General features: G+C 65.0%; 2 protein-coding genes across 3 annotated transcripts; both read left to right on the top strand.

Moving 5' to 3' along the window:
- The first annotated feature begins 1209 nt into the window (after positions 1–1209).
- Positions 1210–4299, top strand: LOC130263180 (mothers against decapentaplegic homolog 6-like). Of its 2 annotated transcripts, none has more exons than XM_056510661.1 (4): positions 1210–1307; positions 1671–2081; positions 2225–2323; positions 2977–4299. In XM_056510661.1, exons 2-4 carry the CDS (start codon positions 1691–1693, stop codon positions 3510–3512), a joined length of 1026 nt encoding a protein of 341 aa, XP_056366636.1. In that variant the 5' UTR covers positions 1210–1307; positions 1671–1690; the 3' UTR covers positions 3513–4299. The 2 variants fall into 2 exon arrangements, with proteins under 2 accessions (XP_056366636.1, XP_056366635.1); XM_056510660.1 differs by having other exon boundaries at positions 2225–2338.
- A 1532-nt stretch (positions 4300–5831) lies between these two features.
- ZBTB7B (zinc finger and BTB domain containing 7B) lies at positions 5832–16719 on the top strand. The gene is given in 4 exon segments (XM_056510662.1): positions 5832–5947; positions 15055–15547; positions 15550–15786; positions 15789–16719. Coding segments are annotated over 3 exon segments (996 nt in total). The 5' UTR covers positions 5832–5947; positions 15055–15063; the 3' UTR covers positions 16064–16719.
- Positions 16720–16781: the final 62 nt, after the last annotated feature.

Here is a 16781-nt window from a genome sequence, read left to right as displayed (position 1 = left end):
GAGAGTCCCCATGTCCCTTGAGCCCAAGGGGCAGGAGTGGGGAGCTGGGGTTCTGCCTGCATTTCCTGCCTGCTCCTCCACTCCTGGCCATTTCCTGTTTCAGTTTGTGGGAAGCAGCTAAAGTAAAGTATCTCCAGTGTGCCCAGCTTGGATGGGAGCTGCAGCAGATGTGGTGCCACATTGCATTTAATATGGCTATCTGTAAAGAATTCTGGTGAATACAAATAATAATAACACAGAAAGCTCATAATTAATTTCTTTGCCCTAAGCTTTTTCTCCTCTATCACTTAAATCTTTCGGTCCTCTGAAACTCTCCTGTTGCACATGTTGCAGATATCTCTCATGGTGGGAAGGACACTGGCCAAAAATATAAGTCTGCATTTGGTCAAATATCTGGTGAGCTGCTACACTTCATGAAATGCTTTCCACAGAGACTGAGTCAGGTCCATATTTTCTAGCTCTATCTGTGCAAGCCTGGAAGAGAGTGGTGCCACACTCTAGTGGCACCAGAGCACGGCTGTGGGGGCAGCTGTGGGTCCTGTGAGCCCACCCTGCCCCACTGCTGCCTGTGCTGGTGCTGCAGCACAGGGGAAGCTCTGCACGCCCCATCCTCGGCAGCAGCACTGGCGCCAGCGTGGCCTCCCTTATCTCTGCGGGAAGTCGGGAGCAGGAAGCCTGGCCTGGCGTGGGATAAGGGTCCCGTTTACATTAGCTCTTTTGTTATGGAACAGGCTCCCACCCTCACCCACTGCTTGTAGAGGGGGGGCCCTGGCCAGGTCAGGGGCTGAGGGGCAGCAGGAATCCCAGCCCAAAATGCCACGAGAGGCTTTGGTGGTCCTTGCAATGATCCCTGTGAGGGCACAAGTAGGGATGGGGTGTGCCACAATGGTGCCCTGCCACTGTGCCCCCTGGCTTCCCCCTGCCCAGATCAGCTGCTCAGCTGGACCCTGCCCTGTGGTTGTGCACTGGTATCTGTGCTGCTGTTTGGGCTCCTGGCTGTGCCCAGCTGCCTTGGTGGCAGGGTGCTGGGATCCCTGACCACTGGAGCCCACGCATCCAACACCTGCCACGTCCTGGCGTGGTAGCCCTGCTGTGGTGGCTCCTGGCGGTGGCTCAGCCCCAGGGCTGGCTGGAGATGAGGGAAATCAATGAATTCCCCAAACGGGAAGGTCCGGGGGAGGGGAGAGCGTCCCAGCACAGGAAAAAGTGCAGGCAGTGACGCGTGGCGGGCAGAGCAGTGCCGGCCGCCCTGAGAGCACAGCCCCATGCAGTGCCCTGGATCCCGTCACCCGCCTCGGCCACCCACCGTGAGTGAGACCCTCTTCTGCAGGGACCCCTTGCCCAGCCCCACGACGGGGGTGAGAGGGGAGCGGGCGGGTGCTGTGGGAAGGAGTATACGGACCCCTGCCCTCGCTGTCTCAGCACTGGCAGGTTCTCCAGCAGGTGGGAGTTGGTTTTGGGGTCGTGCCTGATGTGATCTTGGGGATGGCAGTACCCCCTGAAGCGGCACCCCACCTTATGGTTGGGGGATGGCACCAGCAAACCCAGGCAAAGCAGCCTTGCCAGGGATCTGGGAGGACACAGGAGGATGCAGCAGGGTCACCACTGGGAGCCCCTGGAGCCACAGCCCGCTCAGGGCACGGGAGGTGATGCCTGTGTCCACCCTGCAGGTGGTCCCCACGACCACGCCATGTTCCGCTCCCGCCGCGCGGGGCTGGTGCGGCGGCTGTGGCGGCAGCGCTGCGCAGCAGCCAGCCCCGAGGATGGCCCCAGCGCCCTCAAACTGGCTGCACATGCCCTCTTCAAGAAGCTGAAGGACGAGGAGCTGGAGTTGCTGGTGCAGGTGGTGGAGAGCCGAGGCGCCTGGGAGTCTGGCTGCATTTTGGCACCACGGGGGGAGCCACGAGGAGTCAAGCAGGTCCCCCCTCAAGTCCTGCTCTGTCGCCTCTTCCGCTGGCCTGACCTCCACCAGTCCCATGAGCTCAAGCACCTCTGCTACTGTGCTGGGGGTCAGGGCTCCTGTGGGGACTTGGCTGTGCTGTGCTGCAACCCCCATCATTTCAGCCGCCTGGCTGTACCTGGTGAGTGCTGGTGGCAACACTGGAGGCTGCTTTGCCCACCCAGGCTCTGACCCCTGCTCTCTGCGGGTGGCTCAGGGCTCCAGAGGGCTCCAGAGGGGCAGGATGCACTCCCAGCCTCTCATTTCCTTCTCCCTCCCCTACAGAAACCCCGCCACCCCCCTACTTGAAGGCATCCTGTGGGACCTCCTGGCCGGATGAGCCCCAACACCCCAGCACTCAACTCCTGGAGTTCAGCTACAACGGTGGGGACTGGTGTGGTAAGATGGGCCCACCACACTCCACAATCCTCTGCCGCACCCAGCGGGCAGGAGGGCACTGGGCAGGGCTGAACCCCTCAGTCAGAAGCAGAGATTGGAGGGGACAGAACATAAAAATCAGGAGTGGAGCCAGCAGTTACCCCCAACAGGAGGAAAAGACTCCAACACGGGATGAGGGGTTCCTGCTGGGGGGGCAGCCTGGGCCCAGACACCCCCCTAGCCTCCTCCCCCAAGCTTCTGTTATTTTTGGCAGCACCAGACTCCCTGCTGGAGGAAGCACTGCCTATGGGGACACACACAATGTGCCTTGACGCACACAGCCCTAGCTCCCGCCTGGCTGCTGGCCACCAAGGCCACCAGATGCCATTGCCCCACCTTTCCCTGAACTCAGGGACCAGCCCCCCTCACAGCCCTCCCTCAGCCCTTCACCACGGTACTTGGGGACTGGGAATAATCTCCAGAGACTCACACCAAGTGCAGGACCCTGTGCTAAGGCATCCCTGGTGCGCTCCATCCATCCATCCATCCATCCATCCATCCATCCGTCCATCCATCCATCCATCCATCCTCAGCATGCCTGCTGTGCCCACTCCCCTGGGCTCAGTCCGGGTGGTGACAGCTCTGCTCTCCCCTGCCAGACACCAGCCTCTCATGGAGCACCATCAAGGACGGCTGTTGGTGTAAACTGGCTTACTGGGAGTACCGGACACGCGTGGGCCGCCTCTACGCTGTGCACGAGGCGTCAGTGAACGTCTTCTGTGAGCTGCCGTGGGGCAGCGGGTTCTGCCTGGCCCAGCTGCCAGCTGCCTACCGCAGCTGTGCTGTGCGGCGAGCCCGGGGCAAGATTGGCCGGGGGCTGCTGCTGAGCCGGGAGCCAGGTGGTGTCTGGGTGTACAACCGCAGCGAGCACCCCATCTTCGTCAGCTCGCCCACCCTGAGCCCCCCTGGCACCTGCAGGCTCGCTGTCCTCAAGGTGCTGCCTGGCTACTCGGCAAAGGTGTTCGATTATGGGTGGGCAGGGGACAGAGAGGGTTGGCAGCTGCCTAGGGAGGGACCCTGTGACCCCCACAGTATCCGCATCAGCTTTGCCAAGGGCTGGGGACCCTGCTACTCCCGGCAGTTCATCACCTCCTGCCCGTGCTGGCTTGAGGTCCTGCTGGACCAGCCACACTGAGGCTGGAGCTGGTGGGGGATGCCAAGGAGCTCCCCCAAAGCAGGTGCACAAGCTGGGGGGGCCCTTCTACTGTATCCCAGCCTGTGTCTTCCAAGGCTGTGCTGCAGCAGGATTGTCCTGGCTCTGGGGACTCTCTGTCTGAGTGCTGACTGGATGCAGTGGCCCCTTTGTATGGCTCACCACTTTGCCAGCACCTGCTTCCCCCAGCCATGGGGCTCTCAGTGATACAGGGCACTATTTAATATCCTTTTTATCTTTATTATTTTAATTTTATTATTCTAATGTTCAAATTTATATTAATTTATATATTTTTGTAAAAAAAAGGAAGGAATGAGGCAGGAGTCCCCATTGTCAGGGCCGGGCCTGGGAGTGGCAGCCAGGGCCAGTGGGGACAGGAGGAGCAGGAGAGAAGGGAGATGGGAGGGAGTGAGGAGGAGGAGGAGGAGCGGGGAGCTGTGGGCCGAGATGTCACTGTAGACAAGGAACGGGAGTGAACTGGCACGTCTTGGGCGGTGGGGCAGGTGAGCACAGCTGGAGTGTGCGGCAGGTTAGAACATCTGGATAGATGTAGGGCAAGTAGAATGAGGGGCGGAGGGCAGGTGAGCACCCCTGGGGTGGGGTCCATATTCAGGGTTTCCCGAGATGGTTCCCAGGCCCGGGGAAGTCTTTCAACCATTCGGGCAGCATGGGGGAGCCCCGAGCAAGTGCAGCCGAGGGGATCCCCGATTGCCCGAGTCGTGTCTGCTGTTTTTAACCCAAATAAACGGTGCCACCGGCACCAAGTGCCGCCCGTGTCCCTACGCGTGTCAGTGCCGCCCACGGGGCTCGGCTCGGGAACCAGCAGTGCCCTCTGCAGGCGGCTGCCGCGGGCCGCGATGACCACCCGGTCCTTCCTGCCACGCCGCCGGCCCGGCTGAGCCCGCGGCCCCTGCCCGGCCCCGTTCTCGGCCCCGCCGCCAGAGGTGAGTTCCACCGCGCCGTCGGAGCCGTCTCGGGAGAAGCAGGGAGAGAGAGACACCGGAGCGCAGCCGCAGGCAGCGGCGGAGCGCAGCGGCTGTGGCGAACCGTGGCCCGAGGGGACGGGCGGGGAGCGATGGAGCCGGGGGTCGCGGGCAGCGGCGCGGAGGGGGAGGCAGGTCTGCGGGCTCCCCCCTCGGCCCCGCGGAAGCCCGGAGCCTCGACGGGGATGCCGAAGCACGGTCAGAGGGACGGAGCTGCGGGAAGCGGAGCGGACGGCTGGGCGAGGCGCGGCGGCAGGTGCCCGGTACCGGGGGCCTGGCCAAGGGATGGGGGGTCCCGTTCCCGGCCCCGGCGCGGTGCCCCGGCGCGGCCCCCCCACCCACTGACATAACGTCTGCGCGGGGCCGTGTTTGCCTTGGCAGCCCCAGAGCGGCAGTGGCTCCTAACACTTTCCGCTAGCGCCGGGCAGTGGCCGCGCTCCGAGCCAGGCGCGGGGGGGCCGGGGTGAGCCGAGGTGAGCCCCGCGGCCGCCGCTGCCTCCCTGAGCCGGCAGCGGCCAAACAGGTTGCGCGGGGCCCGCGCCCAGGCACCTGCGAAGGAGCCACCCCGCCGGGGCCGCCGCACCCCGCTGCAGCGCCGCCGAGAGCGGGGGGCTGCTCCCCCGCCTGCCCGGCACCTCGCGATGCCACGTTCTTCGTGTCCAGCTCTCCGTCCCCTCGTGCCCGGCATTCCATTATCCCGGTACCCTCTTCTCGGTGCCCGGTTCTCAACCCCCCCCACCTCACCCTACGCACGGTTTCCCGTGCCTGGCACTCGAAACTCTCCCTCGGTGCACACTTCTGGGTTCTTACCCCCCCATACCCGGTTCCCCGCCCCCCGTGGCCGCGGGGCGGAGCGGGCAGTGCCGTGCCGGCCCCGGCACTCGGCGGCCGCAGCGGGCGGGGCGCGCTCGGCGCCTGGCACCGCACTCGGCGCCGGTGGGGCCGCAGCGGGGCCGTCTCGTGCCCTCCTGCCCAGGGCGGAGGGACAGACCCCCGCCCGATGCCGTTACCCGCCTCTGACTCAGCTGCCCCCCACCCGCGCACCCCGGTCCCGGGGGCCCGCAGGACCCCCGCCCTCTCGGGGGGCGTGGCGGGGCTGATGGGCGGGGCATCTCACCAATCGGACGCGTGACCGCCGGCGCGCTGCCCAATGAGCTGGCGGGGGCGGGCGCTTCCTGGAGCCCCGGCGGCGGCGGCGGCGGCGGCGGCGGTGACTGTGGCCGGGGGGCGGGCGGGGCGCGGCGGCGGCAGGTGAAGGCGGAGGCGGGGCTGTGGCTCCGGGACCGGTCTGTGGCTCGGGCGGGGCGCGCAGGTGAGCGGCGGTGGGTGGGAGCGGAGAGACCCACCGACAAGGGTTGCGCGGAGGTAGCGACCCACCGGCAGCGGGATCGGGACGGGGACCGGTGCGGCGACCGCTTTTGCCGCCCGGTTGCGGTGAGTCGTGTTCATCTGGGATGCTGCGGGCAGCGGGTGGGCACGGTTGGCGTGCGGATCACTGCACGGCCCCTGTGTCCCCGCCCGCAGCCAGAGCCGGTGGACACGTCGCCCGTGGGGCGGGGGGTGTCACTCGTGGGCCGTTCCCGCTCCCTTGCGCACGGGGCTGCGGGAAATCGGTGACATCGGCAGGTGCCCGCTGCGTGCCGGGGCCGCTGCCAAGGCTCCGCTGTGGTCCCGTTGCGGTGCTGCTCCATCCAGCCAGGGTCCCCCGCAGGTCTCCCACGGGTGACTGGGTGCTGCCACCCCGCCCTTCCTAACATGGTGAGCAACTTGGCAGCATGCCTGGTGCACCGGGTAGGGACGGCACCGTTGTAGGAGGAAGGCAACTCAGGGAGCTCCTTTTCCACCGGTATTGTTGGAGTTGGAGGGTATCCCAATGTCCCAGCACGCTGTGCCACGCTGGTGATCCCCAAACCTGACACACTGGCAGCAGCAGTGGGTGCCTCTGCTCGGCTGTGCAGTGGTCCCCTGGGATCGGTGTCGTGGTAGCACCTGCCAAGCACCGGTGGACTCTGCCCCGTGCGCCCAGCCCTGCCGTACCTGTCCTCGTCCCCCTGGCTGGCTGCCCCCGGCCGCTGTTTGCCCGGGGCGGGGTGCGGTATTTACCCTCCCGCCGGAGCAGATCCACGTCTTGGGCCACAGCTGCCTTCGATCCGTGGCTGCGTTCACTTGGCAAGGGGACGCAGTGCCAGTTTTGTCGTGGGGTGAGTCGCACCGTCCCTCGGTTTGCCCCGGCAGAGCTGGGCTGGTGGGAGCGGGGAGCAGCCTGGAATCCCCGGCACTGCCGGAGGCACGCGGCAGCTGCGGCGACCCAAGGCTTCAGTGGTGATGCTGGTGCTGGGTGCCGAGGGAGGGACCGAGCGCAGGGACTTAAAGTGGGTGCATAGAGAAGGGGAAACTCTGGCGCAGCGAAGAGTGGGGCAGCAGGGCTGGGAGTGCCCGTGCTGGGGACTGGTGCAGAGGTGAGTGAGCATAGGGAGGGGACAGATGTGTGTGTGGGGGGGCATACCAGTGTTGGGTCCTGGGGACCCTGCAGGACCCCCTGCCCGGGCGCAGGCTGCCCCCGGCGCTGTGGTGCTGAGCCCGAGGCTGTGGCAGCGCGTCCCTGCCAGCTGGTGCCGAACACCCTCAGTGCACACGTGGCACGAGCGGCACAGGCCGGAGCACACGGGGGCGGAGTGGGCACGGCCGGGGGTGCGGGACCCGCACAGCCCCCGCTGCACCCCAGCCCCCGAGAGGCGGCTGCTGCCCCATGCGTGAAGCAGGAACTTCTCCTTCAGGGCAGGCAGCGGATGATGAAACCAGGGAGAAATCTCTCCTGGCAGCATGTGGGCTGCTGGCGGGAGCCCCCGGGAGCTGCGCTCCCCCTGCGCCACCAGCGCTGCCTTCCCATGGTAACTCCACGGCGGGAGCAGGCAGGGTGCCGGTGGGAGCGTCCGCCCCGTCTGGAGGATTGGCGCCCGCCTGGCTCCCCGTGGCAGCGCTGGCGTCCCTGACATGCCCCGAGAGCTGCATGTCCACACCCCAGCGAGCCCCAGGGCGGTCAGAGGACCTGGCGAGGGGCTGGGCTGAGACCCGTCAAACTCGCTTCGTGCCAGGAAGATGGTGCTTGGGTAGCTGCGCAGGCGGGGGGGGGGGTGGTGCTGGGGCTGTGGCCAGTGTAGCCAGCCATGCTCCGTGCCCAGGGCTGGGGAGGGCAGCTGGCATGCAGGATGGTGCAGTGGGAGCCGTGGTGCCTCTGTATACCCAGAGCTAGTGGCACGACTTGATGGAACCATGGGCAGGCAGGGGGACCAGGCAGGGTGAGGGAAAATGAAAGCAGGTGATGCGGAAGGAGAAGTAGGTCAGGTGAGCTCTGGCCTCTCCCGCAGCCTTGGTTGCACTGTGTGCTCCACTCTGCCCAGCTGTCTCTGCCGTGTCGCCAGGCCCGTGGGCAGCAGGTGGAGTGGGCAGTGGGTAAGGGGGTCCTGATGCCAGGCACTGGGTCCTGGGCAGGGTGGGTGCCACGCTTGTCTACACTGAACACCAGCAGCGTGGAGAGTGTGGCTGTATTGGCTGACATTTGTTTGGTACAGTGGCAACCCAGCAGCTTTGCTTTGATTCCCCTCCCATGGGCAGCCCTCAGGGCACAGGGCTTGGAGTCATAGCAAGGGTGGACAGGAGGATTGTCAGCCCCTCTGCAGGGCTAAGGAAGAGAAGGTAAGAGACCCTTGGGTCCTGCTTGGGTGGCACAAGGCATCTGGTGTGGTGTGGACATCACGGTGGGCCTTGGGGACAGCCCCACAGTGCACAGTGGGGCTCCACAGAGGCTGCCCGTGCCTGCTGCACTTGGAGCCATGGGGCCATGCCCTTGGTGCAGGGCTGGCTGGGGTCTCACCAGCGGTGTTGTGTGGGTCGCAGTGACTGCGGCGGGCACGGCCTCACTGTCAGTGCTGTGTGGGCTCGGGGGGGGCCGGGGGGGCCGGGGGGGATTAGAATCGCCTGCCCCCCTTCCCTCCCTGGGATCAGCCGTGGGCAGCGGGGAGCTGGCAGCAGGCAGCTGCCGTGGGGGCGGAAGCCGGGCTATTTTGGAGGATGTGGAGGGGGGGCTGTGGGCTGGCACTGTCCTTGCCAGGTGACCCCACCAGGACCAGCACCACCCTGGTGCCAGGATGGAGCGCTGGGACCCAACCTGTGCCACTGGTGATGCTCGGTCCCGGAGGCGCTGTGAGGACATGAACCCTGCATATTGAGTAGGAGGTGCCACCAGCTGGGGGGGCCTCTTGGGGCCGTGCAGCACAGTGGGACCCAGGGGGTCTGGCTGCCCTCCAAGGGGTTCCCGTGACTGTGCTGCAGGGCCAGCAGCTCCAGAGCCAGCTCACCCTGGGGCCAGCGAGCAGGCCCAGTTGTAGGTGAGCCTGCCTGTCCCAGGCGGGTGGCTGGCAGAGCCTTGTCTTCCTTTCTTCCTTTCTTCCTTCCTTCCTTCCTTTCTGGAATCCTTCCTTTCCTTCCCCCTTGCATGTTTCTGCCTGTGCCTCAGCCATCTCCTTGGCACATTGGGAAGGCCAGAGGTGACACACAGAGGCCACATGCCCTTGGCCACCTCTGTCATGGGCAAGCATGGCAGGTCAGGGTGCTGCTCTGTGTCAGGAGGTGATGCAGGAGATGGGGTTGTCCATCCTGCTGTTGGAAGAGGAGCTGGGATAAGGCCATGTCCCATCACTGGTGCCACTGGTCAGGGTGTTACTGGCGAATGCAAAGATGTAGCTTGGAGGAGGATGGATGGATGGATGGATGGATGGATGGATGGATGGATGGATGGATGGAGGTCAGCCCATCTTCCCCAAAGGCCAGCACCTCCCCACCTGGCCCCCAGGTAGGCAGCCTGATGCCCCCAGCCAGGGCAAGCAGCAGTTTGTGGCCAGCGCCTGGGTGGTTGCGACACCCCCAGGGTGGGGGGGCCCACGGTGACTCACCCCATCCTGGCCACCAGTAGGAACCCTGACTCAGGGCTGCGTGCCCATGCTGTGCCATGCCCCTCCCTGCCCGCCTCGCCCACCTTATCTCCCGCCCTTAGCACCTGGCACACCTGGGCCAGGGGGGACTGGCGCCATTCCCCTCCTTTATGGGGAACAAAGGGCAGGGGAAGGGTTGGCAGCAGGTGCCACATCCCTCCTCCTTCCCTCCCGTCCTCCCTTCCTCCCTCCCTCTCACGGATGCTGTCCAGGGCTGTGCCTTCTTTTGTGCCCCCCGCTGAGGCAGCTGGTCAGCCTGGAGCATTGTGGCAGTGTGGTGGGCAATGCTGCCCACAGCCCTGCTGCCACTGGCTGTGTGCTGCCTGCACTCCAGGCACTGGGCGGCTCATGGTACCACAGCTGGCTCCACAGTGTTCCACAGAGATGGGAGAGGTTAGGCTTGGGGTTACACTGGTGATGGAGGGCACACTGGCGATGCCCCTCTGCCCACCTGCCGTCTCCACTGCCTGCCCACAGGTTCTTGCACAACCCAGCTCTTCCCATCAGCATTGCTGACACCAGAGGCCCTTTGCTGTCCAGCTGGTGTGGGGCTCTTCCCCTTTCTGCCTGGCCTCCTGCTACAGCCAGCACCAGCATGGTGCCTGGAGCCCATCCAGGGCCATGCCAGGGTGCTGCAGTGCAGGTGCCCCTGACCGGTCTGGCGTGGGTGGCCTGGGCGGGTGCTGGTGCTGGTGGTGGGGTGTGGGGCGCACTCTCCAGGCTGCTAATTGCTGTTTAGCTGGGGACACAGAGGGTGTAATTATGGGGGGGATTGCATGAATCTGCAGCCTGGCTGGGGAGCCCACGAGTGCCCCTGCCCAGGGAGTGGAGGGGATCAGGCATCAGAGTCCAGCTGGGCCATCATTCCTGCCCACATTTCCCATGGGACCTCAGGAACCCACTCCAAGGGTAGAGCAGGACAGGAATTCATAGGACTGGGGGGTGGCTCCAGGGCTGGCTGGGCAGGCTGCAGCATGCTGTGGGAGCCCTGCCCTGCTCCCGCCGAGCGCAGGCGCCCTCCCAGCCCGGCCAAGCTGGCCATGGCCAGTGGCGAGCACCCAGCGCCCTGCCTTGCGGCAGAGGAGAAGGTGAGGGCCTGTGTGCTGCCTCGGTGTGGGGGGCAGGGGCAGACGGCTTGGAGACAATGCTAGGAGTGGGGAAGGCATGCTTATGGTATGGGGTGCCCTTCCTGACAGTGCTGGGAATCTTCTCCCGTGGGAGTGGGCCAGGGGATGCCCCCTGCCCGGTTCCAGGTTGGCGCCCCACCGTGCAGTGCCGGCCGCAAAGAGTTAATGCCGTGTGTGTTCTGGGAAGTGGGGCTGGGAGGTGCGTGACCCGGGGTGTGGGCGTCGACTCCTTTTGAGGTGGGATCCTGAGCTCAAGTGCAGCGGGGAGCGGGGCCAAGTTCACACAGCACCCTGCCTTCCCCTCCCTGCCACTCGCGGGCCGCCAGCCTGGCCGCGACGCAGCGCTGAGCCACGCCAGGACACGGGCAGGTGAGCTGCACACCCACCCTGCCATCACTGCCTGCTGGGGTGGAGGAACCTGCCGGGGTGGTGGGGACCCAGTGTGGGACCACTGGGCACTGGGAGATCTGGGCCAGCCGCTTCGGCACCAGCGAGCTGTGGGATGTTGGTGTTGCCGAGCCCTACGCCACCTTGCTGCTGGTGGGATGGGATGGGACGAGTGGCGAGATCTGGGTCACTTTGGTTTGGTAGAGCAGGGCCCACACCCTACAGTGGCAATTCCAACTGAATGTGGCAGTGGGGTAGCTTTTGGCAGCAGGATACCAGCACAGTGCCAGCAGGCTGGGTGGGCAGCATGGGGACTTTTCTTCTTGTCCCTGCCACAGAAGCCAGGAGTGGTTCTGGCAGCATGGCTAGTCCTGCTCCACCGTAACAGGGCTGCCCTGTGCCCAGCCTCCGTGGCAGCTCTCGTGCCGGGCTGGCACTGGGCCCTGGGTGCAGGGCCGGCTGGGCTGAGGCTGCCCTGGCTCAGAGCACTCCAGCCCCCTTCTCAGTGCCCATGGTGAATGTCCCATGGCTGAGCAGCACACAGCTGTGCCTGGGAGCTCCATGGGTGAGCTGGCCAGTATCAGGGGGCCTGAGCAGTGCCATGGGGCTCACTCTCAGTGCTGTTGGATGGGGTACTGTTTATCCTCTTTCATCTCCAAACCATTTCCTTTTGTCTCTACTTGTTCTTTTCTTCTTTGAAAGAGTAGTGCTGTTTTCCCCACTTCCTCCAGCAATGGGACCCCTGGCATGTGCTTGCTACAGGGTCACCAGCTGAGTCAGACCCAGGCCACCACCCTCCCTGCTGGGCAGACAGAGGGGCTGCACAGCCCCTGCCCTGCAGCCCCACCACCTCCACACTATGGCCATCGGTACTAGGGCCACTGCTGTTCCCAGCTGGCTTCAGGCAGGGCAGTAGCAGGGTAGGGTGCTTGCACAGCCTGGACTCCTGGGTCCATGTCCTAGTTCCCTAAAGGTGAGGGGCCCCACAGGGTGAGGGGCCAGGGCGACACTGCACTGCGCTCCCCTTCCTGGGTGACTCATTCTCCCCAGTGGGGCTGTGAAGTCCCTCAACAGCATTTGTGACTCTTGTGACCGAAAGCAGGGGCACTTGGCAGCAGCCCAGGGTGGGGACTGTGCTCCCCAGGACCTCTGCCTTCCTTCCCCATGGGGGAACAGTTTGGGAGATCCCTCCCTTTCCACCTCACAATTCCCACCATCCCCAAGCTGTGGCCCAGTGCTCAGTGCAGGCTGGCAATGTGTCCTCATCCAGGGAGCCATCCTGGCTTGGTGTCATGGGGCACAGCCTATGCAGGATGGGTGCTGCAGGAGCCCCACCCCACTGTTCATGGCTCTGGACCCTTAGGATGGAGGGAGCTGGCAGGTGGGTGGAGCCTGGCCTTGGCTGTTCCAGGTAGCATGGGCTGGCAGAGGGATGTCAGGGTGACCTGGGCAGACATTGTTACTGCTGCCCCGCCTTGCATGGGAGCCAGCACACCATGGGGAGCGATTCCCCCTTTCCTCAGTCCCGCTCAGCTGCTGCAGCCGAAATGTGCCCAGCCACAGCACTGACGTAACTGAGAAAGCTCTGGCATGGCGAGGACATGGGCACCACCACCTGCTTCCTCCCAGCCATCACCTCCAGCACCAGTCAGGGAATGTTGGGGGCGGCTCCAGTCCCCTCACACCTCATCCTCTGCCATTTCCTTATCACTGCGGTGATCTCCTCGACGGCAGCACCCGCTCAGCATGTGACTTCGCTCCAGAGAGGAGGATGTGCGGGGGGGTGGGGGTGTCAGCAAAGGAGCCATAACGGGCGGTGTGGTGTGATGGAAAATCCCCCTCCTGTTACCTCCACCTCGCCCCCACCCTGCGCCAGCCCTGCAGCTCTGAGTGCTGGCATCAGGTCCTGCGGCTGCTCACAGGGGTCCCGGCTCCCTCCCTAGACCTCTGCCGGAAGTTCTGTGGCATTGGCAGCACTGAGGCTGTGTCCATCTGCACTGTGACATGCTGAGGCCGGTGCCTGTGCATGTCCCTCAGAGCACCCTGCCACCTGCTGGGATGTGATGGGGTCTCAGCTGCTGCCCTGCGCCCAGACACCCCCATGGGCATGTGCCAGTGGCTGCCATCCATCTTGTGAGTGCCTGTGCCCAGGTGTCTTGTGGGGCTGGAGGTGCTGTGGGGACCAGGGCAGAAGGGTGGCTGTCCTGGTGCCATCACTGGGGGAGGCAGTGTTGAAGGACACAGTGCCACCCTGTCCTTGACCATTGCTTGCAACAGTCCTCGAGGTCTGTGGGGCTCTGGGCCACCCTTGGCAGGTGCCACATCCCTGTCATCCCTCTCCAGCTGCCCAAGCTGTGGCATGGGGTACTTGCCCCCCTGCTTAATCCTGCCCCTGCAGCTAATCCTGCCTAATCCCACTGGGGGCTGTCACTGCCTGTTGGCTCCCAGGGCCCTGATGGTTTAATCACCCCTAATCCGATCACCCCCACCTCAGCAGGCAGAGGGGACCTCAACTGGTGGTGGGATGGGCTCCTGCCAAGGAGGGGGGCTCTGCCGTGGGTGCTGGCGCCAGCATCCCAGGCGGTCGGCACTGCCTGGCTCCCGGTTTCAGGGGCGGCTGCCGCCTGCCCTGCCGGTTGGGCCTGCTCGGCAGCGGCTGGGGCGGCTCCGCAGCCGGTTGCTCCAGGGCCGTTCCCAGCTGCCTGCCGAGGCAGCCCCAGCTGGCAGCTGCCCAAGCGCAGGGAGCGGCCGGCTTGGGGATGGGCCCCTGCGCCGGGGGCCGTCGGCCGCGCCGCCCCTCCATGGGCAAGAGGGGGCACGTCCCCCACGCCCGCCCGCCGACGGCACCATGTGGCTTGGCACAGTGCGATGGGTTTGGGGTGGATGGGCCTGGCGTGGCTCAGCGTTGCCTGGCATGGCTTGGCCACGGCTGGTGCCACATGCCACTGGCCACCGTGGTTTGACTTGGCACAACTCTGTCCAAGAGTTCAACAACCAAGAGCCACAACCCAGCAGTGATACCCACCTCTGCCTCCCCCAGGCTGCAATTGCTAATCACCCAGCTGTGCCAGTGCCACCCAGCAGCCTGGCTGGCTGCAAGGGCCATAGCTGGGCATGGTGTCAGGGCAGGTTGCATTCCCAAAGCTGCCACTGCTTCCTGCACCCTGCCTGCAGGTTATGAGGGTCATGGGCTCCTCCTTCCCACCTGTGCTGACTCCACAGGAATGCATGGGTCCCTGCTGCTGCACCACGGGGACCACAGTGGGAGCGTGAGCAGTGCTGGGTTTAGGGCTGAGGCCAAGCTCTGCCAGCCGCAGCGTGGGAAAGGCCTGACTGGCGCAGGCTGGGCTTGGCTGGGCGAGGAGTGGCCCCGGGCTGGGGCACAGGGGGAGGGAGGGAGGGGGCCCAGTCCCGACCAGGAGCGGGGGCAGGAACCGGTGGCATGGGTGCTGATCCTAATCTGCTGTGGCAGGAAGCGTGGCCCCTGTTCCCAGCCCAGCTGGGCTCCATGGGGCGGCCCCCGGCCCTCAGGCTGCTCCTTCCCAGCACTCGCCCGCCCACCTGTGCCTGCTGCCAGTGAGGCCCACGTTCCCAGGATGGGGCTCCTGGCAGCCACTGGGTGCGCCTGGCCCTGACAGTGGGCCGGGGGGATTTTGGGTGGGCTGGCACAGGAAGTGCTGCGCCTTAGTGCTGTTCAAAGGCACCACACTGAGATTTCCCCCTTTGCTGTGGCGGCGCAGACGGCTGGGTGCTGGTGGTGGTGGAGGAAGTGTGGGGGCCTGTGGGGGGGGCCTGTGGTGGGGGGCCGGCGCCCACCAACCTCTACATAGCACGGAGGCAACTGAGGGCAGACTGCAGGCCCCAAACCTGCCCCAGTTTAGTGTCCCACTGAAACCCCAGTGCCACCAGCACGTACATGGAGGGTTCCTTGTGCGCTGGCTTCATGACAGTGATGCTCCAGCTGCAGTGCTTCTTCCAAGCGCTCTCTCACAGGTTGTTCCTCCATCAGTCAGGCAGCATCCTGTCCTTCCTGCAGGTGAGGACAATGGCCAGCCCAGAGGACGATCTCATCGGCATCCCCTTCCCTGAGCACAGCAGCGAGCTGCTGAGCTGCCTGAATGAGCAACGGCAGCTGGGGCTGCTCTGCGACGTCACCATCAAGACACAAGGGCTGGAGTACCGCACCCACCGAGCTGTCCTGGCCGCCTCCAGCCGCTATTTCAAGAAGCTCTTCGCAGGGCCGGGGCCAGGGCAGGAGGTCTGCGAGCTGGACTTTGTGGGGCCAGAGGCGCTGGGTGCGCTGCTGGAGTTTGCTTACACAGCCACGCTGACCATAAGCAGCGCCAACATGGGCGAGGTGCTGCGTGCCGCCCGGCTGCTGGAGATCCCCTGTGTCATCGCTGCCTGCGTGGAGATCCTGCAGGGCAGCGGGCTGGAGGCGCCTGGCCCCGACGATGGCGACTGCGAGCGCGCCCGCCGCTACCTGGAGGCTTTCTCCACCCTCCCCGAGGGTGAGGTGCCTGCCCCCGCCGGCCCCCCCGCCCCACTCCACGCCGCAGCAAGAAGACCCGCAAGTTCCTGCAAGCCCGAGGTGCCCGTCTCAACAACCACGCCGAGGAGCCGCCCGCTGAGGCCGAGGGCTCCAGCAGCCCCCCGCCGCCCGCCCAGCTGCCCTCGCCCCCTCTGCCCGACGGGCTGCCCCTGCCCTACGACAGCTTCGAGCTGCCTGAGGAGGAGGAGCTGCCCCCACACTCCTTCCCCTTCCCCTACCAGCCCCCCTGTCCCCTGAGGAGGCTGCTTCTGATGATGACGCCATCGACCCCGACCTTATGGCGTATCTGAGCTCGCTGCACCACGAGTCGCTGGCGCCTGGGCTGGACAGCCCTGACAAGCTGGTGCGCAAACGCCGCTCGCAGATGCCCCAGGAGTGCCCTGTCTGCCACAAGGTCATCCATGGCGCCGGCAAGCTGCCCCGCCACATGCGCACGCATACGGGCGAGAAGCCCTTCGCCTGCCAGGTCTGCGGAGTCCGATTCACACGGTGAGTGCTGCTGGGTGGGCTCTCCCCACCTGACGTGTACCAAATGACATCCCCTGTGGCACTCCCCTGCCAGTCCTACCGGGATCTAGCCTCAGGCCTGGCATGGTTCATGGGGTCTTCTGCATCCTCTGGGTGCTGCTGGACCAAACTGGGGTAGCTGATGGCATACTGCACAGCACCCCTCTGCCAGTCCTGCCAGTGAAGTGCAGATTCAGAGGGTCTTCTGCACCCCATGAGTGCTCTGGACCAACACAGGGTACCCAGTGGCATCCTCCATGCAAATTCTGCTGTGGTGCAGTGGGGTTATGGGGCCTTCTGCATCTCATGAGTGCTGCAGGACTGACCTAAGGTACCCAGTAGCATCCCTTGTAGTGCCCCTCTGCCATACCTGCTGGTGAAGTCATGTCAATGGGCTGTTCTGTGCTCTGAGTGCTGCTAGATCAAACAAGGCCTGATACATGGCCTGGCACTCATAACATCTCATCTGCCAACCCCGGCATGGTTGTGGTGCAGGTCTAGGGGAGTCTCCCACACTATGTAAAGGCTGCCAGAACAGCCTGGGGTACCCAGCAGCATCCCTGCTGCCAGCAGCCAGCTGCATCTCAGCCATGCAGCTGTACCATGGTCCCATGCTCTGTTAAGCACCCAGACCCTTGTGCCCTGCAGAGCATCCCTGCTGTTGGGCTTTCAGCACCATTGCTCTCTCTGCTATGATTGGATGG

This window comes from Oenanthe melanoleuca, chromosome 25 (assembly GCF_029582105.1).
Source record: "Oenanthe melanoleuca isolate GR-GAL-2019-014 chromosome 25, OMel1.0, whole genome shotgun sequence".
Lineage (NCBI taxonomy): Eukaryota > Metazoa > Chordata > Aves > Passeriformes > Muscicapidae > Oenanthe > Oenanthe melanoleuca.
This window is presented reverse-complemented; position numbering and strand designations above follow the sequence as displayed.

Bases quoted from the DNA above. Each gene is read 5' to 3' on its own strand.
- LOC130263180 (XM_056510660.1), top strand. From the start codon at position 1,691: ATGTTCCGCTCCCGCCGCGCGGGGCTGGTGCGGCGGCTGTGGCGGCAG. The intron at 2,082-2,224 runs GTGAGTGCTGGT...CCTCCCCTACAG, and splicing joins CAGCCGCCTGGCTGTACCTG to AAACCCCGCCACCCCCCTAC. The intron at 2,339-2,976 runs GTAAGATGGGCC...CTCCCCTGCCAG, and splicing joins CAACGGTGGGGACTGGTGTG to ACACCAGCCTCTCATGGAGC.